The sequence below is a fragment of the Haliotis rubra genome, unplaced genomic scaffold (assembly GCF_003918875.1).
Source record: "Haliotis rubra isolate DU_JTF1 unplaced genomic scaffold, ASM391887v1 Scf801, whole genome shotgun sequence".
In the NCBI taxonomy this organism is placed as follows: Eukaryota; Metazoa; Mollusca; class Gastropoda; order Lepetellida; family Haliotidae; genus Haliotis; species Haliotis rubra.
Window position 1 is genome coordinate 378,798 of NW_025767526.1, and position 24,976 is coordinate 403,773.

The 24,976-nt window shown below is 39.7% G+C and overlaps 1 protein-coding gene and 1 long non-coding RNA gene across 3 annotated transcripts; both read right to left on the bottom strand.

The window, feature by feature from the left end:
* Window positions 1–2,878: 2,878 nt before the first annotated feature.
* LOC124261638 lies at window positions 2,879–3,184 on the bottom strand. The gene is made up of 3 exons (XR_006894381.1): window positions 3,163–3,184; window positions 3,068–3,072; window positions 2,879–2,979 (listed from the first exon to the last, which is right to left on the bottom strand). It is a non-coding gene; the product is annotated as an uncharacterized LOC124261638 (long non-coding RNA).
* Window positions 3,185–14,708: 11,524 nt separating this feature from the next.
* LOC124261635 (E3 ubiquitin-protein ligase TRIM56-like) lies at window positions 14,709–22,335 on the bottom strand. Of its 2 annotated transcripts, XM_046695973.1 has the most exons (6): window positions 21,036–22,333; window positions 20,691–20,749; window positions 19,974–20,078; window positions 18,370–18,430; window positions 18,083–18,151; window positions 14,709–16,339 (listed from the first exon to the last, which is right to left on the bottom strand). In XM_046695973.1, exons 1-6 carry the CDS (start codon window positions 22,111–22,113, stop codon window positions 15,687–15,689), a joined length of 2,025 nt encoding a protein of 674 aa, XP_046551929.1. In that variant the 5' UTR covers window positions 22,114–22,333; the 3' UTR covers window positions 14,709–15,686. The 2 variants fall into 2 exon arrangements, with proteins under 2 accessions (XP_046551929.1, XP_046551930.1); XM_046695974.1 differs by lacking the exon at window positions 19,974–20,078 and having other exon boundaries at window positions 21,036–22,335.
* Between the last annotated feature and the right edge of the window lie 2,641 nt (window positions 22,336–24,976).

The window sequence follows — 24,976 nt, forward strand, 5'->3', positions numbered from 1 at the left end:
AGGTGGGTTGTGGTCTGCATGAATAACGTAATTCTTGTACGCTGATACACAACAGAGACAATTTGACAGTATCTCAAACGGTCGAGTGTCACATACCCACAAGATAACAATAGTGAGTCATGGTTATCGTGAATGAAGCCCGGCCTAGTTCTAAAGCGAAAGTAGGAATTTGTGTGGCAATTGTCTTATTTCCAGGCTATTTACTGCATAAATGAAAGTATAGCTGCCAATTTCATCATCGTGGCAGTATAGTGACATATAGAGACAATATTTTACACTTAATATCGAACAGTTAACAGTGTACAGGAAGATAAAGTGAGAGACGAAACACAACACACCTACCTGGACTGGTAACTCCCTCCACTGTACGTCACTTCCGGATGATGACGAGCGAACCTTATCTCATTACAGTTGTTTGATCTGATGCATAGTTGAAAGCTATTTTTATGTTGATTTAGAAGGAAACATATATTTCTTTTGCAAGCGAAGGTTGCCTCAAACGTATAAGTATATGTGTCATCATACAAATTATCTTCTGTTTAATTGTGCAAGTGTGCACTAGATATGAATACACAATGCCATTTAGAAAATGGTCAAATGTAACACACGTTATATTTGGAACTACACTTGAGCCATCTAACCAACTCAGCCGTCGCTCGCGGCTATTAGTAGAGTCGTTTAATTTTGTGAACTCTCACTTTGTAGGGTATGCTTTAACTTTTAAGTAGTAAAGTTGTACCTGTTCTCTCAGAAATGGAACGCAATGGAAGATTTGGAGCATAGCTGCTGACGACTGACCACTCACACGTCCAAAGCGAGTTTGAAAACTCTGTTCTAGCCAATATCTTGGCAAACATTATGTTCCTCATTCTCGCTAAGAATTCTTTATTATATTGTCAACAGACACTGACACTCAGACTCTCTCCCACACACGCACACTAGTTTGTGGTCCGACACTCTCTAGCCCCTTGTTTTCGTTGTTATCAAGCTGTGTTGTCGTTCTCCAGACCTTCTCCTTTCAACCTCTTTTAATCTTGAATCTGTGACTTCTTTCAGAAATGCAATCTATGAAATAGAGTACATAAAATTGTTTGTGTCAAATCTAAGGTGTTTCAACGTGGCCTAAACCCTCTTAGCATATATTATCTAGTATATCTAGATAAGTATATCTAGTGCGTTATAGATTTGGTGAATTTTATACGAGGATATTCTATTCATATCTTTAACTATCACTTGTACTTGTGAAGATCCGTGTTAGAATTGAACTGCAGCAACCCATTATTGTCGAAAGAGGCGACTAACGGGATCGGGTGGTCAGGCTCGCTGCGTAGAACGATGCTCATGCTGTAGATCAGTGGATTGCCTGATCCAGACTCGATTATTCACAGACCACTTCCATATAGCTGGAAGGCTGTTGATTGCGGCATAAAAATAAACTCGCCCACTAACTTTCGCACGAGGACGTTATTTCTTTGATAATGCATAAACTAGTCTCTACCTTCGACGTCTGTATGTGGTCTACATGTAACATATCTATATCAAAAGTTGCACTTACTTTCTGTATGTCTTCCCAAACTAGAGCACACACAAAATAACATGGTTCAGTACACAGCTGAGCCCTTGACATTCTGCTCAATAAATGTTGGTGCCGTGGAATTTCAAGTGGTTAAAGCAAGTTTCATCATAACGTAGTTCGATTCCCCACATTTGGACAGAAAACCCCATTTCTGATGTACCCCGCCGTGATAATGGTGGAAGTATGACTTCTAATCTTGACACTTATTTGACTGTTTCAATATTTGCAGATGTGGTATAGGATGAAAAGGGTATGATATGACGATTTCATTTCGCCAGGCATATCATCCCTCGACTACAATGTCAGCCCTCGAGGACTCCGGCCCTCGGGCTGATATGGTAGTCTCGGGCTGATACGACTGGCGAAGGAAAACTGTCATGTAATCACCTCTTAATATCTATGATCTGTCATACCGACCTGTCAACACCGTTTTACTTCAGTAGTTATACGTTAATGCGAAGGATATGTAAGTTGAAACTAGCGCTGCAGTGGAAGGGAAGCCATTTTGGACACTCAAAAAGGGACACCACTCTATCCTTTTAGACGAGACGAGACGGGTTCTGTCTCCAACCCCTAACTCTGTATACAATGTACTAACAACATAGATCTATCAAAATATCAACTTAACGTTTTTCATACGACATTTTACAAATGTTCATTGATTTCTTCCAGAATTAGTGCAATGAGTTGTGTAAATAGATTGACCAAAGAAATGATTGGGCTACAAGTAAGTGCTTAAATATTGACACATTGAAAAGATAATATTTTGTATTAAAATATATTTATGGAATACATCACGTGTTTGTCCTGACACAATATATGCACAGTGAAGCAATCGTATTTAACAGTTAATATACAGATAAAAATGCAGACATTTCAATTTTGGCTTCGAAAGTCCCAAAACTTTCAAGGTCAGTTTCGATCCACGAAATATTAATCGTAGAATATTTGTTGTTTTGAATACTGGTTAAATTTTACAACAATAACAAGTTGCTAAAGGGATGGTGTAAATCCAGCTAGAGTCCATGTAGGTAGCAAAGGGACTGTAAGTCCCCATGGTTCCTCGTATGGTGATCTACCAACAGATGCTGGCGATCTAAAGCCCGTGTTTTATATCGTATTGTCTTCTTTAATTTCACTGTTTTAGTTTTACATGCTAGTTTTATGTTCATATCTGTGATACTCTAGTATTTTTACTGTCCATCGTCGACAGGTTTAATTCTTCACAATGTTTTCATGTTTGTGTTGTATATATTGTTTTCGTCACGATATGGCTGAGATATTAAATTTCACAAGAATAACCAGTTGCTAAAGGGAGGGTGTAAATCAAGCTGGGGTCCATGCAGGTCGCAAAGTGACTGTAAATCCCCATGGTCCCTAGTAGGGTGATATACCATCTGATGCTGGCGATCTGGGGCGGTGGGGTAGCCTAGTGGTTAAAGCGTTGGCTCGTCACGCCGAAGACCCGGGTTCGATTCCCCAAATGGGCACATGTCCTCATGGTGTCACCCGCCGTGATATTGCTGGAATATTGCTGAAAGCGGCGTAAAACTTAGCTCAGTCAGTCAGTCAGTCAGTTGGTGAACTATAGCCTGTTTTTATATTGTAATGTCCTAAGTAGTATCAACTTATAAGTCACACGCTAGTTTTAAGTTTGTGATATTCTAGTACTTGTACTCTCCTTCGCAGACAGATTTTAAGATATAGATTAAACATTTAACATGGCCCTTGTAAGTCATGATACGGCTGAAATACTGCCAAAGTGATTATAACCTTTAACTCACTCACTCAAGTGTGGTTTATGCATACCCTTTTGTTCCACTATGAGTCAAACCAGGACAAAAGAATCAGAAATGAGGGATGCGACAACAGGTGAAGGATGACCTCAACCATATCTAGATGTTGTTTGTGGCCGTCGATGCGTTCAGTAAGTGGTATGAAGTTGCCATCATAGGCTCTACAACCGCGTCGACGTTTGCTGCCGACGAGTTTAGGCTAGTCATGGAAATAAACGGCATCAAACATGCCAATCACATCGCCGCTATACCATCCTGCCAGCAACGGATCAGCTGAACGATTTGTGCAAACACTGAAACAAGGTATTAGGACTCAGAACAAAGATGTCGGTTTTCCGCAAATGGTGTGTACGTTTCTAATGATGTACCGAAACACACCTCACACTACGACAAATGGTGTTTACGTTTCTAATGATGTACCGAAACACACCTCACACCAGGGCAAATGGTGTGTACGTTTCTAATGATATTCCGAAAAACACCTCACACCACGACAAATGGTGTTTACGTTTCTAATGATGTACCGAAACACACCTCACACCAGGGCAAATGGTGTGTACGTTTCTAATGATATTCCGAAAAACACCTCACACCACGACAAATGGTGTGTACGTGTCTAATGATGTACCGAAACACACCTCACACCACGACAAATGGTGTGTATGTTGCTAATGATGTATCGAAACACACCTCACACCACGAAAAATGGCGTGTATGTTCCTAATGATGTACCGAAACACACCTCACACCACAAGAAATGGTGTTTACGTTTCTAATGATGTACCGAAACACACCTCACACCACGACAAATGGTGTTTACGTTTATAATGATATACCGAAACACACCTCACACCACGACAAATGGAGTGTACGTTTCTAATGATGTACCGAAACACACCTCACACCACGACAAATGGTGTGTACGTTTCTAATGATGAACCGAAACACACCTCACACCACGACAAATGGTGTGTATGTTGCTAATGATGTATCTAAACACACCTCACACCACGAAAAATGGCGTGTATGTTCCTAATGATGTACCGAAACACACCTCACACCACAAGAAATGGTGTTTACGTTTCTAATGATGTACCGAAACACACCTCACACCACGACAAATGGTGTGTACGTTTCTAATGATGAACCGAAACACACCTCACACCACGACAAATGGTGTGTATGTTGCTAATGATGTATCTAAACACACCTCACACCACGAAAAATGGCGTGTATGTTCCTAATGATGTACCGAAACACACCTCACACCACGACAAATGGTATGTACGTTTCTAATGATATACCGAAATACACTTCACACCTCGACAAATGGTGTTTACGTTTCTAATGATATTCCGAAACACACCTCACACCACGGCAGTGGTGTGTACGTTTCTAATGATGTACCGAAACACACCTCACACCACGACAAATGGTGTGTACTTTCCTAATGATGTACCGAAACATACCTTACGCCACGACAAATGGTGTTTACGTTTATAATGATGTACCGAAACACACCTCACACCACGACAAATGGTGTGTACGTTCCTAATGATATTCCGAAACACACCTCACACCACGGCAAATTGTGTGTACGTTTCTAATGATGTACCGAAACACACCTCACACCACGACAAATGGTGTGTATGTTGCTAATGATGTATCTAAACACACCTCACACCACGAAAAATGGCGTGTATGTTCCTAATGATGTACCGAAACACACCTCACACCACGACAAATGGTGTGTACGTTTCTAATGATATACCGAAATACACTTCACACCTCGACAAATGGTGTGTACGTTTCTAATGATGTACCGAAACACACCTGACACCACGACAAATGGTGTGTACGTTTCTAATGATATTCCGAAACACACCTCACACTACGACAAATGGTGTTTACGTTTCTAATGATGTACCGAAACACACCTCACACCATGACAAATGGTGTGTACGTTTCTAATGATGTACCAAAACACACCTAACACCACGACAAATGGTGTGTACTTTCCTAATGATGTACCGAAACATACCTTACATCACGACAAATGGTGTTTACGTGTCGAATGATGTACCGAAACACACCTTACACCACGACAAATGGTCACTACGAAAATAAGATGGTTTCCGGTACACTGAAAATGAGAAGAAACGACATGGAAACCACCAATTCCAGTTGTTTTCCATGTAGTTTCCAAAAGTTTCATTGTGGTTTCCATGAAAACTGAAACTGAATTTTGCACCATTTCCGGCTGGTTTCCAGTGCGATTCATTACCCTCTCCTCCAAGCCGGATCCAGCTGATTTCCGTGTTTTCGTTTATTGTAGGTTTCAACCTGGTTTCCGTTTTTTCGTTTATTGTAGGTTTCAACCTGGTTTCCGTGTTTTCGTTTATTGTAGGTTTCAACCTGGTTTCCATGTTTTAGTTTGTTGTAGGTTTCAACCTGGTTTCCATGTTTTAGTCTGTTGTAGGTTTCAACCTGGTTTCCATGTTTTAGTTTGTTGTAGGTTTCAACCTAGTTTCCAAGTTATAACCTAGTTTCCATTAAAACTGAAACTACATTTTGCACAAGTATCTGGATGGTATCCATGTCGGGACTTTACCCACTCGTCCATGGAGGATCCTGCTGGTTCTTAGTTTATTGTTGCTTCCAACCTAGCTCCCAGCTTATAACCTGGTTCCCATGAAACTGAATCTGTTGTGCCGGCCCCTTATCCGCTCCTCCAGAAAAGAGATTGTGTTTCATTCAACACACATACCAAATCAGGTATTTTATACAATTGCACAATGGTAAAACCTTCAGGATGACAAATAAAAGAATAGAACACAAAGTCATGATAGGTTTATTTACATTCAACAATTTGCTGATAAACAAATGATATTTGGAATGTTCACATTAATAAAAACTGAATTTTCAAAATGCATAAATAATTAAGAGCAATAAGGGAATAAAAAGCAGTGAATATGGAATGTTTTCCTAAACTCATCAATGTAGATGAACCCATATTATTTGGTTTTCCAATTTGAGAAATGTTCACTCTTTCCCCAAGAGAGGAAGAACTTTCTGCTTCTTCTTCTCCGGCCAGTCAATCGTTGTTAGGACCTTCTTCCTGCTTTCCAGCTTCTGAAATTTAGAAAACAATAAACCATCTGTACAAACAAGCATTCGTCAACATTATCGCTAGCTGAAGAAAGGAAAACTGTCCAATGTTCCTTGAGCTTGAGGAAAAGTAAACTGTAACCACTGTCCAATAAGCACGAAGTTCAATAAATCAAAACTGATCATTTGACCTGAAAAGTGATAACATTTTCAATCGCAGAAGAAGTTAGTGAAATTTGTAAGAGTAGAGTGACAAGTGAGAAAAGGACATATTTCGTTAGCTTGGGTTGGACATTTGATGACTGACAAAAAAAGATTTTCTTTCACTAAATAACAGTTGTGACTTATAGAAAGCATTGACATTGAATTAATAACATCTCTTAGGAATGCACACTAAATTCATTCTATCATTGCCTATTTTTCTGAGAAATTCTCATGTGAAAGCTATAACTTATTTTCTGAATGTTACATACATTATGCTTTGATATTATATGTATAGAACTAAGAATTATCTATTATTTTGAAACTAATGTGAAAAGAAATGTTTGGGTTTAAAAAATAATGTGGGGTCATTCTGGCAGGCACGAAATTGAATGGGTCATAGGCGGACCTCCATAACTAATATCTCATACTGCTATTTAGCTATTTAGTGGGGTGTTGTTAATAAATTGTTAATTGATCTGTGCAAGGTGAAATATGTCCAGACCAAAACATAATGTACATTGGCGCTTTACTATGTACTATTCAAAACTATTTTAGCTCCATATTTCTAATTATACATTGCACGTATTAAACAGTGTTTATTTTGAAAGTTCTTTGGAATATCAGTGGACATTTTCAAGAAATTACATTAACTTGATGTTTTTTAAAAATAAGGTTTTCCTTAAATTTGAGGACAAAGGCCTCTGCTTTCCCACTTATTTGTCTTCTAGGTGAACGAACCCTCTTGTTCGTCCAAACCGCCAAACTGCTTCTGAAAGGAGATGTGTATAAGTCGAAAATATTTCAAGTTGAAGTTACGAAAATAGTGGTTGTGCATTTTTATGTATTTTTTGGATTCAAAGGATTTACATTATTTGGATAATTTTATGTACATCATTTACTGAAGGGTTTGGATTACACATACCTGTTGCAGGTCAAGATCAGTTAGTCATCTTCAGTTTTTCCAACGCTGCCCCAATGGAATGCTGGAAATGTAGAAATTAAGGGGAAAATCAGGAACCGTCTAAGTGATATTGTACTCTTGATAACAATAAGGCATGAAAATAGAAGAATAAATATCAATTTGCAAGGTGTAGATATGCTAATATCAAAAGAAGCAAAATTAACAAGTTCATATAATTTTAGGTTGGCAATGTACATCAATGTATCCCCAACATATCCTATTAAATGTTCTATATATCCAACTTTCTTTACAAACTTCTTTTGTGGATCTAACAAAATCCACATCTCTTCATTCAGAGTTAACATTCTAAGTATAAAATTGTTTACATCAGATGATTAACTTAAATTACCTCATACATCAGTAATCTATCCTATACTGACTTGAAAACCTTTTAAAAACAGTTTCCAAATATATTGTGTTGACAATTTATCCACTCAACAGCATTACAGTATCATGATAAATACCATCTTAAAAGTTGGCTGAAAAATATTTTCGATATTTTTTGGTCATAGGCTGTTTTGTAACTCTAATTAACTAGACAAAGAATTGTGAAACTTCACTCGAACCATGCACCAAATCTGGTCAGAGAATTCTGTAATTGCAAAATGTCTCACTATCCCCCACTGTATTGTGTTCAGTGGTACAAATATCAAAAGCAATTTTCAATAACAAACTTTTAAAAAGAACTTCCAATCATTGGATTTCTTGTAATGATATTCGAATACTTCTAAATACGTTTGGAAGTTATCTTGAGTCGCGACATTGCTGGATATATTTGTGGTTCATATTGTTCTTGCAAAGATAATATTTCATACATTACGATAATGAACAATTTAGTCGTATGTGACCTGATCCAAATCACAATCGAGTTCTTGAGTTGACTAAGTAAAGGAAGCCATATCTCTTGCCAACATTTTGACACGCAATTGCTCATCGAGTTCCATCGAGTCCAAAATTTTAATTTCATATTTATTGTCCTAGCTGCTTATGTACATTAAACGTTACACATAACATGAGCTATTGCTTAATTCAAGAAATTTACACTGTACCTGACATGGTCGTGGAATGTTCCCTTTCTCCCTCCGCGATCGACGACTGCTCCTGTCTTCAAGTTTTCACGTACCCGAGCCTCCAAAGCTTCTAGTGTAACTCGCATTGCCATTTTCTTGATTCAGATAACATGGACAAGCGAAGGAATAATTCATTGTGCTGGGTTCCTTGTTGTGTTAATAACGGGAGACACTTTGGCCCACTTTCAAAACAATTTCTCATGAGATCAAGTGACAAAATGGCGGCAATTGTGTGTAGGGGCATTGTGGGTAGTAACAAAAACCTAATCCCTTTTCGATTGGCAGGTATGAAAACATTATCTGTCCCAATTTGGTTGTGATTTCAAGACATAAAAGACGAAACTGACCACTCCAGTACATAAAACTATTGCTTTTATAAAATGTCACGAGTTAGCGCGTGCCTACGGACTACCGACTCATTACTTTTACAGCAATTTAATTTTGATAATAGGTGCCCGTTAAGACGAGACAACCCCAAGGAAGCCAACCGACAGACCCCGACATACAAATGACATGACACTGATTGTTTGTCAAGTACTTGAACTCACTGTCAAAGCATACTAACTTTAAATGCTTTTAATGGTGAACATTACTCATAACCTCTATTCATAGTACAATTCCCTGATATTCTACTTATTGAGAATGCTGTAATGTATGTACCGGATTGACAATTGTTTGAATGACATTATACTAAACTTCCTAAATGCTTATACTCTTTCACATTCTAAAGCAAACATAATTAAACCGATTTTTCCCTCAAATTTCCCTTTTTGACGTTTAAGATTTTTCATTTCTACAGTGAAAATTGTTACTGATCGTAGAATATCATCCATCTATTTAGATTTTCAAAATTCCCCATCATATGAAATGCCAGGATGGTCAACTTCATGCCAAATACTTGCAAATTTTAAGCTACTCAGTTCACAACAGTGCACAGGAACCAACATGAAACTACACATTCTGGTTTTATGTTGGTTTCCATTTAATGAAACTTCAATTGCAAATTCCGGGAATGGAAACCAACAAGAAACTTCTAACCTTAGTTTCTTGTTGGTTTCCATTTACAGAAATGCCAAAATCAAAGAATCCAAAATGGAATCTAGTTGGAAACTCAGTTACTCAGTTTCAGTGAATGGAAACCAACTGGATTCCCAAATTACCCAGTATACGGATGGTTTCCAGGTTTCAGAAAACCAAGTCATTTTTGTAGTGGGTGTTTACGTTTCTAATGATGTACCGAAACACACCTCACACCACGACAAGTGATATGTATGTTTCTAATGATGTACCGAAACACACCTCACACCACAACAAAAGCGCCAGCAGTAGCTATGATGGGACGTCGACTAAGGTCATGACTTGACTTGATAAATCCGTCAATCACTACTACAGTGGAGGATGCTCAACAGAGGCAGATAGACGACAGAGGCAGATAGACGACAGAGGGAATACAAAAGTTCGATATAGAACAAGCAGTTCTATCAAGTAACTAGCGGTAAGGAGAAAAGTGGGTACCAGGTAGTGTTGTGAGAAAAACTGGTACAGGTACAGGTAGCTCCTCAAACATTATGCGGGAGACATGCGGATCAAATTGTAATTTGTCAGAATCCGGAAGTTACAATGTCAGCTGAAAAAGGAACGCCAGTGAACATTCCAGATTCTCAAGAAGCTAATCAGCCTTGTTAGACCGAAACTAGAGATTACAGCAGTGACAGTGTTCCAGAGACTCAAGAATCTAATCAGCCTTGTCAGACCGAGACTAGAGATTACAGCAGTGACAGTGTTCCAGAGACTCAAGAATCTAATCAGCCTTGTCAGACCGAGACTAGAGATTACAAGCAGTGACAGTGTTCCAGAGTCTCAAGAAGCTAGTCAGCCTTGTCAGACCGAGACTAGAGATTACAACAGTGACAGTGTTCCAGAGTCTCAAGAAGACAGTCAGCCTTGTCAGACCGAGACTAGAGATTACAGCAGTGACAGTGTTCCAGAGTCTCAAGAATCTAGTCAGCCTTGTCAGACCGAGACTAGAGATTACAGCAGTGACAGTGTTCCAGAGACTCAAGAAGCTAGTCAGCCTTGTCAGACCGAGACTAGAGATTACAGCAGTGACAGTGTTCCAGAGTCTCAAGAAGCTAGTCAGCCTTGTCAGACCGAGAATAGAGATTACAGCAGTGACAGTGTTCCAGAGCGACGTTACCCACTCCGGGAGACGCGAGCTCCAGTTCATTTGACCTTTGAACTGTGATGCCAGTGACAGGTTATAGAACTATATATTAAATGTAATGTAACCGTGAGTAATTTGTTTCTTCAAGTGCATATTTCGGAGACTAAAACTGCAGATAACTATAACAGTAAATGTACTTGCTGGCTGGCTACATTTTCAATGTCCATCTTCGCCATATACATTTAGCGTTTTGGTGTTCGATTTAGGGGTAGCTCATGGTCCCTCCCATAGTCGGGACTGCGGTCCACGGTGACCCAGGTTTAAGACATTTACACAGGACACCCAAGGTGCTTTAGTGTTGGAAATTATATGATTGTATCATTAAAGCTCATCGGTGACTGCGGGTGTGTTCCTGCAAAATGTTTAAACTTCCCATGATACCCACGATCTGGGATATGATACCAACAATGTAATAATCGGGTTTTGATTCGAACTCATAATAAGATGAGCCTGAAACGTCAACGTGATCAAGGTGACACTGTGTTATTTGTAGTGAACAGTTTCGCTTTCAAAAGTCGCAATTCTAACATTTCAATACCAAACGTGAACGTCAGTTACAATACTGACATTTAACATAACAGCAAACGTCACGTACTAACATTACAATACTAACATTACATTATACCAATCGTGAACGCCAGTCGCAATACCATTGACATTACAATACCAAACGTCAACGCCAATCGCAGTACTAACATTACAATACCAAACGTCAACGCCAGTCTCAATACTGACACTATAACACTATAAATGAAGAAGACTTCTGCGCCAGACACAACGTCACTATAACAGAAACATTCTAGTATCATATCACAGCTATGCAGCTTTGAAATTAACTCTGGCTGCTGTTGATCGATAGTACAGTAAGTAATGCATCGTTGTGAAAAGCTATATTTAACATAACACTTACTGCTTACTGCGTACATACTCAGTTTTATACAGTACAACCAGAAATTATTGAGAATTTAAGATCGTAATTTTAAAAAAAACAATTCACTCATTACTCACGTATTAAATGTGAATATTGGCAGAACATAACTCCAGATTCAAAGACAAGTGAACAGTTAGTATTTTGTCAAGTCACCATGGGCAACAATGCAGGCTTCAATGCGGCGGGGCATACTACTGATCAAAGAAGTTAGAAAGACGTAGTCCATGCTGTCCCAATATCGGACCACCTCTTCTTTCATTTCAGCAATATTTGTCAGATTTTTCTTATTGACACTTTCCTTCATGAGTCCCCAAACATTTTCTATTGGATTTAGGTCAGGGCTATAGCTTGGCCAATCTAATAATGTCATATTTTGGGTCCGAAACCAGGCCTGTGAATGCTTTGAACGATGTTTTGGGTCGTTGTCCTGCTGGAAAATCAAATTTTTTCCATAGAACATGTGAGCAGAGGAAGTAAATGTCCCTCGAGAATATTTGTGTACCGCTCACTGTTCATATTCCCTTTAAATACACAGAGGGGCGTTGCCCCTAACACAGATATGCCACCCCACACGTTAAATTTCGGACTGTACTTTGGGCGCTGATACAAAGGTGTTTCAGTTTGTTTGGTCCAGAATTTCAGTGTATTAGCAAACAGCCACACCGAACTTTCATCTGAGAAAATCACATTGTCCCAGTTAATATTTCTATGCTGTAAGCACCAGTTCAACCTTCGCTCCTTTTGTTCAGGTTTCATGATCGGTGGTGGAATTCCTCGACTTTTCTGCCAACCCATTGCATGCAGCTCAGTTCAAATTGTCTCCTAACAGACAGCCACAGTTCCTCTATCAGTCATATCCAGCCTTAAGTTTTCTAAACTCCTTCGTTTGTTATACAAGAATACCAAGCCGCCCCCTGTCACCGACACTCAATTTTCTGGGCCTACCTGCGCCTCCCTGCTGCTCAATGCCATATCCAATTGCAATAGTTTTCAAAACACGAAAAACAGTGGACAAAGGGATGCCTGTTCTACTTGAAATCACTTTAGCTGATCTGATGTCCTTGTTATAATACTCTATAATGAACTTCCTGTTCTCTAAATCATCCATACTGAGGATCACTGAAAATGTTGTCTGCTAGCAAGTAAACAAAGGGGGATAACTCTTCACAAACTAATGAAAAATGATTAACGGAGTTGTCTCTCTTGAATGAAACCAAACACTTGATAGCTGGCCAAGGTTGTTTATACTAGAAATCAAATTGAACATATTCCTAAAATTCTCGATAATTTCTGGTCATACTATACCTATATCTGTGACCCTCTCGTTATTTTACTGTCCGTTGTTGACAGGTTCTATTGTTTATAATGTATGATTAATGTTGTTGTGTTAGACACGATGTGGCTCGAATACTGCCGGTGTAAGTTGGTCTTCAGAACTGGTCGTATGAGGCGACTAACGGATCGGACGGTTAGGCTCGCTGACTTGGTTGACACATGCCATCGTATCCCAATTGCGTGGGACGATGCTCATAGTGTTGATCACTGAATTGTCTGGTTCAGACTCAATTATTTACAGACCTCCGCCATATAGCTGGAAAATGTCTGAGTACGGCGTTAAACAACCAACCAAGCAAACCAATCTCTGTAGGCATGAATTCTTATATTAAGAAATATCCCAAAATGCAATGCTTGAGGATAAGTCAGAACAGTATATGAGAAATGCTCGGAAAATTCTTACGTTTGAGATCGTTGGTACAGGTTTACGTCAATGGTTGTAATAGTCCAGCAACTGCAATTATAGAGTCGAACCCGCGCGTAACGAGAGATGCTTTTAACCCCGAGGCTATCCGACCGCCTCTGTTTTTAGCAAAAATAACGCATAACTGCCTTGGAATGTTGCACAACCCTTTTCTTCAGAAAGACACCAAGCCGTTGAACAAGATATATTTGCTAATGTTTGGTGAGATGATCACCTGTTAATTATATTATATTTGAAAGATTTCCTTACAACCTTTGGAAATGACGGTAACAATAACACAGCAGCTGTGTGATATTTGTTATGTGAACCCGTATAAACACATTATGCAAGAAGTTGACCTTCATCTTTGTGGTAATATTTCCTACACATATTCATTTTCGGAGCTTTTCGCATACACTGTTCTGCGTCACTTTGAAGATTTGAATGAAGCCATACCACTGTTGAACAGAGGCGGTTGGGTAGCTTAGTGGTTAAAAGCATCCTTACAACCTTTGGAAATGACGGTAACAATAACACACAGCAACTGTGTGATTTGTTATGTGAACCGATATAAACACATGCAAAGTTGACCTTCATCTTTGTGGTAATATTTCCTACATATTCATTTTTCAGAGGTTCTGCGTTGGATTTGAATGAAGCCATACCACTGTTGAACAGAGGCGGTTGGGTAGCTTAGTGGTTAAAAGCATCTCACTTTAATCTTCGGTGCGAATCTACAAATGCAGTGGGTACACCATGTTAAGGACTTCCATTTTTAAATGGACGAAATATTACCACAGTCGGTGGAAACATGTACCAACGATCTGAAACTTAAATAGTCACTGAAGTATTCGTAAAATATGTTCACGAATTACCGTGCAAGAAGTGGAGACGGGGAAAACATCCACGTGCATGTGGCATTCACTCGTATTTGCAAAACAATGCTGCAGCTTTTGTACTTCGTCACTCTTTATATTTATAAGGCGTGTAGTCCTTTCTCATACGTTCAACTGCAAGACTCGAAAATACAATTATCCTTGCAATATGTGCTTGCCTCACGCCGTTGTAGCAACATCTCTGAAGGAATTTCAACAAGAACAAATTTTCTACTGTTTTTGTTTAATGTGTTAACTTATAATCACCACGCATACATATTTAGGGGATAACTGTTCTGTGTTTGACGAATTGGGGACGTATACCGGTGGTTATATAGCCGCAAATTTAACGTTATATTGGCGACGCCGAAATTTAGTTATATCGGCGACGCTAAAGCGGAGCCGATATCACGTTAAATTTGCGGCTATATAAAAACCAGTATACGTCCCCCATTCGTCAAAACACAATACAGTTATCCCAATTCTAATTCAACTCGTTTTACACTGGTTTTTTTTCATTATTTGAACCAGGCCAAAGTTCCTCTAGGTCAAAGGTTAATCACATCACTCCTTGAAATTACACCATCGCTAGAAAAAGTAGTTCCCTATTCAAACTTTCAGCACGTTTATTATGTGCACACTGTCTAAATCTGATGAATAAATCATATGATGAAACCACTCACCAGATATTAGAAATGACCGGCCCGCTGATTCCCCAACTACGGGCTATTATCAGTTCTGTTGTGAAATGACGTCATAGTGACGTCATGAATCTTGTTTTATGATCTAACAGTGTTGGGTCAACAGCCTGTTGCCAGTAAGTTGTTTTAACTTAAAATTAAATTTATGAAACTGTTTTGTCTTTTTTTAACACACATTCCACCCATTTAGCTGGATAGGGAGGTTTTGGTGAATCGGTTTTATAACATTGACCAATCAGAACTCGTGTTACATACTAAGTTGAATTAGAATCCTGCATTTCATATTTCATAATTATACACACTGGATGTAGTAGCTACTATTGGCTTTGTGTTGTGTAAATAGTACACTTTGACAGAGTTGTATGTAAATACATGGCGATGCCATGTACGTTATCATTGTAAACGTCCTTTTTCATAGAGAAGATATTATCAAGTTATGAAGTGTTCCTTGGTAGAATTAAATTCGAATGTCTTTGAGTTCAAATCACCATCAGTGTCACCATCATGACAACGCCTTGACAATCATGGCTTTCTTCTCCTCCGTCATGTTGATGTCGCTGCCCACTACAAGTCCCATGCTGACAGTTAGGAGATGTGGGTTATACACCCCGAACATCGGCCACAGTGGTTCACTACAGTCAACATTGTCTAACGTCGAAATGACTTTCTTCTCCTTCAAATCAATGAAGACAATCTTCTTCCTGGCGTCATCATAGACAACACCGTAATGTAGTGTGTTTGATGCCCCTGCTGTGTTGGGGAGAGTGTCAGGCAGACACAGCACACGCTTCCCTTCCTTCCATATATTGTTGCATAACCCGATGTGCTTAGTAAGATGGGCGACGTTCATACAGTAGGAGTAAGGACGTTCATCTATACGATGATGTAGGTCCCTCTGCTCCTCCCTACATACTCCAACTGACAGGATGAGACAGTTCTCTGAGAGTTGTTTGTCCAGATTGACCCTGTTCTCTACCTCCCAGTACTGGGGACAGCCATCATTGGGAGAGGCGCAGTGCTGCATGTGCCGGTGTACTTCTTCAGTCTCCTCTTCTGCAGGTCTGGTGTCCGACTTCCTGTTGACCAGGTCTCCTTCTGTGTTGATGTGGACTTTGTTGAGATTGACACTGTCTTTGTCATACTTTAGAGGTATACCTACAAAATATAGATGTGAAATGAATGAGAAGAATACGAATAATTTCTCGCTATAATGATATTGTAATGCTCGGAATTCACAGCTTAGTAAGTATACCTTTATTCAAGCAGTGTAACATAATCAGAATGCAGGAATAAAACCTACTGAGTGTTACATTTTGACCTTAGCACTGAGTCACATTGAATTATCTGATTAGTCACTACTCCGGATATAGCGTGGGTTTCGTCGGTTATCAAATGGTGGACACAGGACGTCAACAAAAATATTCATACAACATATATGTCATATTTACAGTTCAGATTCTAAATTGCTGCGTACAATAAACACCCAGAGAGCGGATCTGTATACCCAGACACAATACATAAGTGTCTTACAACGGAAACGCAGACGGACACGGTATAACGAGGAACGTGTAGGTTGCATGTAAACAATGTTAAGCTCACTGTAATTTGAGTCAACATGGCTGATTTAGTTACCCATGCACACCGGGCCCAAAAACTGCGGCTGGTAAGCAGCGTCAGAGTGACGACATTTTTATTTGTTGTATTTCTTGGGTCAATCATGTATAAAACGTCCAAATGAATATGGATTTCATTCCATTTATCGTTAGGATATGCGCGAGGGAATTTTTTATTGTTGATAGAAATAATTTTGTCAAAGATGCAAGCAAATCATTTTTTTACATGGCTATTTGATATTTTTGGAAACATGCATGCATTAAATAGAACAACATCATGAATATCCACCGGAGTAGCAATTATCTTTTGTGAAAATACATTGTAGACCTGAAGAATTATATGTTTTCAAAATGTAAAGGCATCATAGCAGTTCTACAAAACTCACACACACGCACGCACGCACGCACGCACGCACTCACGCACACACACAGAGAGGCTCCTGGCTGCCATTTTTTATTCAATATTAGGTTGCAGTTTTAACAACTAGGCCACCCTACCGCCCCTTGTTTAAGTACATGTATATGTTACGTCGCAGTTTGATATCATAGTCACAGTAAATCCTAAATATCTGGCCTGGTAGACGTCAGTAAAACATGGTAGCCAGAACTACCCTTTATCAGTAAAGCACAGATTCCAGTACTTTCACTCAAACGGAAGTCTGACAGCTGGTTGCCTGGATCACGTACATTGTGTACCCCTCTGACAACTGAATATTGACAGTGCTCCCACAACCGAAAACTATGAATATATTACGCCATTTACAAAGTCGTCAATTTTACGTCCATTCTATGAAATCAATATCTTAAAATAAGCAAACTCTACTATGATATTGATTGTGAAACGTGGATCTAATACGCTCACATCCTGTCATTGAAAACGATAGGGTCTGTGTTTGTCCATAACCTCAGTGAGGCGAAATCAGGATACAGTAACAGAGATTGATTGTGGAGTACAGCTAATGCTACACTCGTCTGAACGCCACAGGCCAGATTACTATGATCTCCCCCTAGTTTGTTTTTAAACACCGCATCGGTATTAGCACATATGACAGCAGTCTGTTGACAGTCGAGTTTGGGCCAGACAATCCAGTGACTGATACCTTGAGTGTCGGTCTATGCAAATGGGAAGGAATGACATGCATCAACCAAGCCAGCGAGCCTTCACCATCCCCATGGATGAACATTTGACACTGCCTTTATATTTTAGTATTCTTTTAACATTTCTTGGAAGAACAGGTTTGAACATCAAAATATGTAAATAGGAATACATGATAAATGTACTCACACTTCAGAATCAAAGATCCGTCTACAGCTCCTGGCTTCAGCAAATGAACACCACATTCTCTGGCAACACCTGAAACACCAGTACACACATCACCACACACGTGTGATGAGACATAGGGACTTTTGATGTTATATCATTAGTAAGATGATGCTTGATAAGTTTAAGCCAAAAGAATCATTCGATATAAATATGCACTGAGATCATGTTCGGGACCCAGTGGATTAGACAAGGGGTATTCGAATCTGATCATCAGCCTTCTCCTTAACAGAAGGAAATCATGAATTTACCAAGCAAGAGATCTATTGTTTTGGCATCCTTCTTCTCAATGGCGTCTTTCTCATCAATGCGCTGAAAGAACAACATACATGTACATATTATGAGATCAAGAAATATCTTGCCGTTTTCTGTGTCACAGGGGTACTATTTCCAACAAAGGCATGTCTGCATGCATTAAAGAATGCAGTTATGAACGATTACACAACGGAGACTTTAATAAGGTGGTGACAATTTACTCAGATACACACAACAGGTCATGAATAAGATTTGGGAAATGAATGAAAGTGAAACATTGTGTAAACAATTTTGCAAATGTAATAGGATGAGTATATAAACACTATGACAATGCAGCTGCCCATAAACTTCGTTTGAATAGCGTACTTTTCAAAACGTGAAAGACGTAATTGTGTCTCATGCACATGCATGATTGTGGCATAAATACCGATGCTGGACAGAGCAAGCATGCTGTAGCCCCGAAAGAACGCCATGATTATGATAAAATCAACGTAAGGGCAACGAGACATGACGATCGGTATGTCCAATATGGGGACTTCACAACGCCACTGGTAAGAACCTTCAAATGCAATCAGGCCACCATCGGGAAATTGATAGACTGCTTCTAGCAAACAGGCCAGATCCAATACCGACCAGGATCAGTTGGTCCAAGAGGCACTACACAGGCGAAAGACCGCTATATCCGGAAGATCCACCTTCGGAACAAATTCGTGACCGCGACGTCAACGTCAGGGACAGCAATAGGATACACCACCAGCAGAGGAACAGTCCTTCTACGACTTTCCGTGGAATGGCCTTGACCCGTCTACACCGTCACCAATGTACGTCAGTGGAAGCGACGTGACTAAGAGAGGGCGCTTCTTACAGATGAATGTCGGTTCAGTCGGTTCAGAAGCGATGGCAGAGTTCGAGAGTTTTTACTCAAAGGAGAGCCACTGACGCCAAACAGCGTATAAGAAGGGGGCGTCACAATATGGGATGGCATTTGTGGCCAGAGAACAACAAGACTGGTATTCACCCGAGGAGATCTGAATGTCCAGCGATGCAGGGATGAAGTGTTTGGTCTTTTGTGATGCCCTTCATTCGACAACAGAACGCGTGACATGAACCCCATTGAACATCTCCGTCAACATGACCGTCAGCTGAGACTGCGTGTACCACCTCCAGTGAACCCACGGGAAGTTACGCTGACAGTCCCGGACTTATGGAATAGGATTCCTGCTGACATAATCAGCCGATAGACGACAGGCGTGTATACCCTGACTCATTATGTGACTATCCATGTACTTTTTGAATGATCTGGGTATTTTTTTTCTTTTTTCCTGTTGTCTTTTTCTAAATGTATTGCGGCAAATGCAATAACCGCATTAAATCAATATTCAGTCAAATTGTGAGGGAAATATTTCTGCTTGTCAAGTAACTAACATAAATCTCAAATATGTCGTTGTTTCTAGTTTTGATTTAAGTGACAGCTTTCTTTTGCCCTTTAGTTTATAGTGTTAATAACGATGAGTTAAAATACTTTTAGTTGCTGACATATCTAAATGTATGAACCACGCAGATAAATGAGACTATTCCATAATTAGATTAATGGACATACTGATTTCAAGCTTTCGATTTCTGAATTGAGCTTGTCTGTCAGCTTTGTAAGGCTTTCAATGTGCTTTTCGCCCGAGTCGATTTTCGTCTTTAGTTCTTCCATGTCCTGCAACATATGATATGACATGTGGTATATTTCTGTCATGTAATTTTATCATCTTGTGCATACAATATTGGCAAAAATACCTAAAACGTTTCATGGAATGAATAATACTAGTCATGACTGTTGAGAAGCAGTGCATCATAACGTCTCCTTTGTGATAAACTTTGTTTGCCTGTTATCTATAGCCCAACTCAGCAATATTGCAACGCTCTTTCTTGACAATCCAGTAATCAACATCATGATCATCGATTTTTGTGGGGATTTTGTTGGTGATGTGTTGTTTAACACCCACCAGTATTTCAGTTGTATGGCGACGATCTGTAAATAATCAGATAATCCAGTCATCAACAACATAAGCATCGATATACACAACTGTGATACGATGACATGTATCCACTAATTAAATGAGCGTGACAACTCAATCCCGTTAGCTGACTCTTACGACAAGCATGGATTGCTGAAGACCAATTCTAATCCCTAACTTCATGGGTCTGATCATCGATCTATGCAAACAGGGATCGGTGACATGTGTCAATCAAGTCCACCGATCCCACCAGTCGCCACTTGGGCACTTTGTGAGCCTGAGTATGATGTGCTACAACTTCCTTCACTCACCATTTTGTGTTTCATTTCCACGTCTGCCATAAAGTCATCATCAGTCTGAGTACCCCGGTCTGAAACAACACAAATAGGATTTAGATGTATAGACAGTGGAACTATGTTTCTGTGCATGTTACAAACGCTACATGTTTAAGAACAAATCCTAAGTCTTCACCTAACCGAGTGGATTTCCAGTTATAGATTCATGAGTGGGTGAGATAAAATTAAGATCTTAAGTCACACTGGCAGTATGTCAGCCATATCGTGACTATCATATAGATTCACGAAGAAAGGCCGCAGAATATGCACTAATAGACACAAACACTGAAACCAATGTTAGAGATGAAATGATTAGATTACCAGCAATTATTTCCGATTTTCCGTCCATATCCATCGTCAAAATGGCACCAAATCCTGATACATTCGCTTTAAGTTTAGACAAACTGTTGGTGTTGAAGACAGCTCTGGGTACTGCATATGTTTGAGGCGCGGCAGTGTCTAGGCAGGTCCGAGTCATCTCCCCAACATATCTCTCCAGGCCCAGGATGTCTGACTTTGAGGCAAAGAGGAAGACATTATTGATGTAGTCTAACACCCTTTTGCAGGTCTTCTTGTCTTCTTCACAGGCGGTGAGAAGAGCATGCTGTGCTGCCTTTGTCTCCTTCGTATGATTTTCTAGATCAATGAGAAGTTCCTTCTCTCTTTGATTGAGTTGTGATCTCAAAGAGTGAAAAGTGTGACGAATATTTTCTTTCAAAGAGTTGTGTGTTTCGTCAGTGGATTCGGTTCCTTGCCTAATACTATGCATGTTTGCCTGGTGGCGAGTCTGTAAGGTTGATAGTTCATTCTTATGATATTCCAGTTGCTTTGTTACAGAATCGGCAGCCACATCAACCTTCTCAACTTCGTGGTCAACATGATCTTCAATTCTACATCTCGCACAGATTAATTTCTTGCAGCTTTTATCAAACAGATAAAGGGGGTGATATTTATGGATGCTGCAAAATTTTGGAACGGTTGAGAAAGTCAGTTCCAAGTCGGCGAAATTTTGAACTACATGCCTTCTTGTAACTTTGAAGTTGCTGTGTATGTTCTGGCAGTATTCACAGAGTAACTCTTCACAGTCCTGACACCAACACACAGCCTGGTTGCCGTCATCTTCGTGTGTACAGAGAAGCTCTGTGGGGCGATGTTTGACTGTCAGATGGAAGATTTCTTTCTGTCTCACTGCATCCTTCTGGAGGCTTGAGTTTGTGAGGTTGACCTCCCTCTGACATGTGGAGCATGATATCACACCACCTGCTCCAGATGTCACACACGTCTCACACACAGCGTGTAGACAGGGCAGTAGGTAAGGGGCGTGTCCCTTAAAGGTAAACTGCTGCTGACAGACAGAACACTTGGGGAAGTCGTCCATTCTTGAAGACAGAAACCACATATTAGCATCCAAAGAAACATTTTCGATAAATGCTGTGATCCGTATAGATCTTTGTCAAGTCATCTTTTACTGCACATAACTGTACGATTCCAAATACGTCCATCCTGTGCATTGCAATGTGAACATTACCCATGGCAGTTTACATCCTATTCAGCACAAACGTACGTTCAGTCTGTGTCTATCGAAGTACAAAATCGACCTCCTGCACGTACATTTAAGAGCATAAACATAGCATGATAATCCGCAACAAAGCCGTCCTTGGATTAAAATCATAAAATCATTGTATCATGGAAATATATGGAAAGGTGACAGCATAGTGAATGTAGGGATGGTGTCCTCTCACTTAGCCAGATTCTGTCAAATCAGGTCTCTCACATAGCCAGAGTGGGATTTGGCTGACTAGGGTTAGTGTTTTGATAACCCTTCGTCCAGATGAGCCATAGTTTGTTTCAACAAAATGCTCAATTAGTGAGATTAGTGAAATTTGTATTAAAGTGAGGTACATGTACATTGATATGGTATTATTTGCAATTGATGATATGACAAATTTCCAACCACGATGTACTCACAGACACATCCAAAAACTAACATTTTTCTATAAAATGGTTAATACTTTAACTCGAAAAATATTTGAGCAATCTCGTTCCTCCTAAGGTATCTGACACTACAAACTACAGTTTCCGAGACCGTTTGAAGCTCCAAACTTTCCATAGTAAAAGTGCAAAAGTGCAAAAGTTAAATTCTCCCACATAGAGTAAGATTGTGGAATTCTTTGTCTACGGATCATAGAGAATCGGCTAGTTTGGGTAATTTTAAGAAACAGATTAATGTGTCAAATAATAATAGTCAAAACTACTTAAATTTCAACTCTGGATCAAGATTCTGTCAGATAATCCATTCACGCCTCAGGCTTGGTTGCAGCAATCTAAACGCACATAAATATCAACGATTTATGTCTTCAAAGCCCTCTTGTTCTTGTGGCTATTGTTACGAAGATCCAATTCACTATTTCATTTCGTGCGTTAATTACACTGATATAAGACATAAAGTGCACTTCTATACTAAAGGATATGACATCAAATCGATACTATATGCCACTCTAATTGATTTACTAAAGATAATCTTGAATTATTAGAATCTATCCATTCTTTCATTGTATTGTCAGGCAGATTTGTGTTGTAATAGTAAAAACGAAATTGCACTTACTATTAAGTATTTTCCGACACTGATGGTTCTAATGTTATAAGCGGCTATATTACAGTTTTTGATTGTTACATTTCAAAAAGCTATTGTTTATTGTTTGTTAATGGCATGCTTTTGTCCTCACGATTGTTATATCTATGATTTATCTGTATTCCGGAGCGGTATTCATCAGGTTTTCATCTGCCTCTTTCCAGAACTGAAAGTATTTTTACTGTATGGATGTTTATATTCAAGTATTTTGTATGCTTAATGTTAGTTATGATATCATGTACTTTTGTAATAAGGTTATGAAATGCAAATCGCATAAATATTATTTTGTCTGGAGAGGCATTAATATAAGCTTTTGGCTTGTTTTCCGATCCAGTTTCTGAACAATATATCAGAAATAAATATGTTTAAACCGAATTTTCATATTACAAACAAACGCACACACAACTTGCATACTTCTTAAACCATTTCGCATTGTAGATATAGACTATAGCCCTTAAACAAAGGCTCACGCTTCAGTGGCTACTGCTAATTACCTGGCTCGCATCTCTCACAGAGCCATAGTGCAATGTTATCTTAACAATACCCTTTTGGATAGACTGTGGCTAAGTGAGAGTGAACCGTAGAGATAGTAGAACCCAGATTTAATTATTTACTTTGGTGCAAATCGCGGTGCCTGTTCACGGGGCTGATGCTGTTCCTACAAATATCCTACGATGTTGAAATTCCCAACCAAACCTGATATGAACGAAATGCTGTATTTCCCTTGTCTATCACAGAAGAGACAACTATTAAGTTACAACACCTGATGTCCATTGCACACTTCCAGAAACCACAACACAACCATTTCCATATCCATGTGTAGGTCTTGAGACACCATGCACTGTACTCAAGTAATGCTAGGGTTACACTATGCTCCCGGCGGCCATGGCAGCCCCGTTTCCCCGAAACGTTGTGCGCCGTGGGATTGTGGCCATTTGTTTCCTCCAAAGTCAGGCTTTGTTTGGTCCTGCTATTATTTCTCACGGTCCATCTCGGTATCCGTGATGGGCCGTTGGGATAAAGGGGCTGCTGCTCAAGGGTCTACAACCCCTTGGCGTGCAGTCCGCTACGGATGCCATTACATTTCCTCCCGGCCTGTGGCGTTTGGAGCACGCCTGTCCCCACAGTATAACATAAAGCTTCCCAAGCAATAGCAGCCATTGTATCCGAGAGCTGTACCCCCAAGATTAAGAAGATATCGAGTATTTGAGTCAGAAAGAAGGCCAGCATCAGCTGCAGATTGTGAATGCCAGAGAACGTATAGTACCGTATCTCGCCTGTAAACATTCACACGTCTGGATGCGTCGTGATAGAACAGGATGAAACTGCTACCATAAAACCTAGTTTGAACCGGGACAAAACGGGCAGCAAGGGTGAAACAATCGCGACAAAACGCCCAAACAAATGTTGCCGAAAGTAACAAAACTTGAAAGGACCTTGAAAGCTGGGGGAATACACATGCCTCCAGTCCCACTACGGACCGTTTAAGTTTTGTTACGGCCTATTACGGCTGTCAGGTTTGGTAATGTTGCCCCCATTTTACTATGTTCTACAATGTTTCTCATTTGTACCGTGACTGCTGTGACAAATATTTGAACAGTTTATAAATCTGGCACGGCGTCCACGGCAA

What these genes read in the sequence shown, in the direction of transcription:
- LOC124261635 (XM_046695973.1), bottom strand. Translation starts at nt 22,113, where the DNA reads ATGTGGTTTCTGTCTTCAAGAATGGACGACTTCCCCAAGTGTTCTGTC. An exon ending in TGGAAATGAAACACAAAATG is followed by an intron (nt 20,079 to 20,690) that starts GTGAGTGAAGGA and finishes CATATGTTGCAG; the next exon opens with GACATGGAAGAACTAAAGAC. An exon ending in CGGATCTTTGATTCTGAAGT is followed by an intron (nt 16,340 to 18,082) that starts GTGAGTACATTT and finishes TATATTTTGTAG; the next exon opens with GTATACCTCTAAAGTATGAC.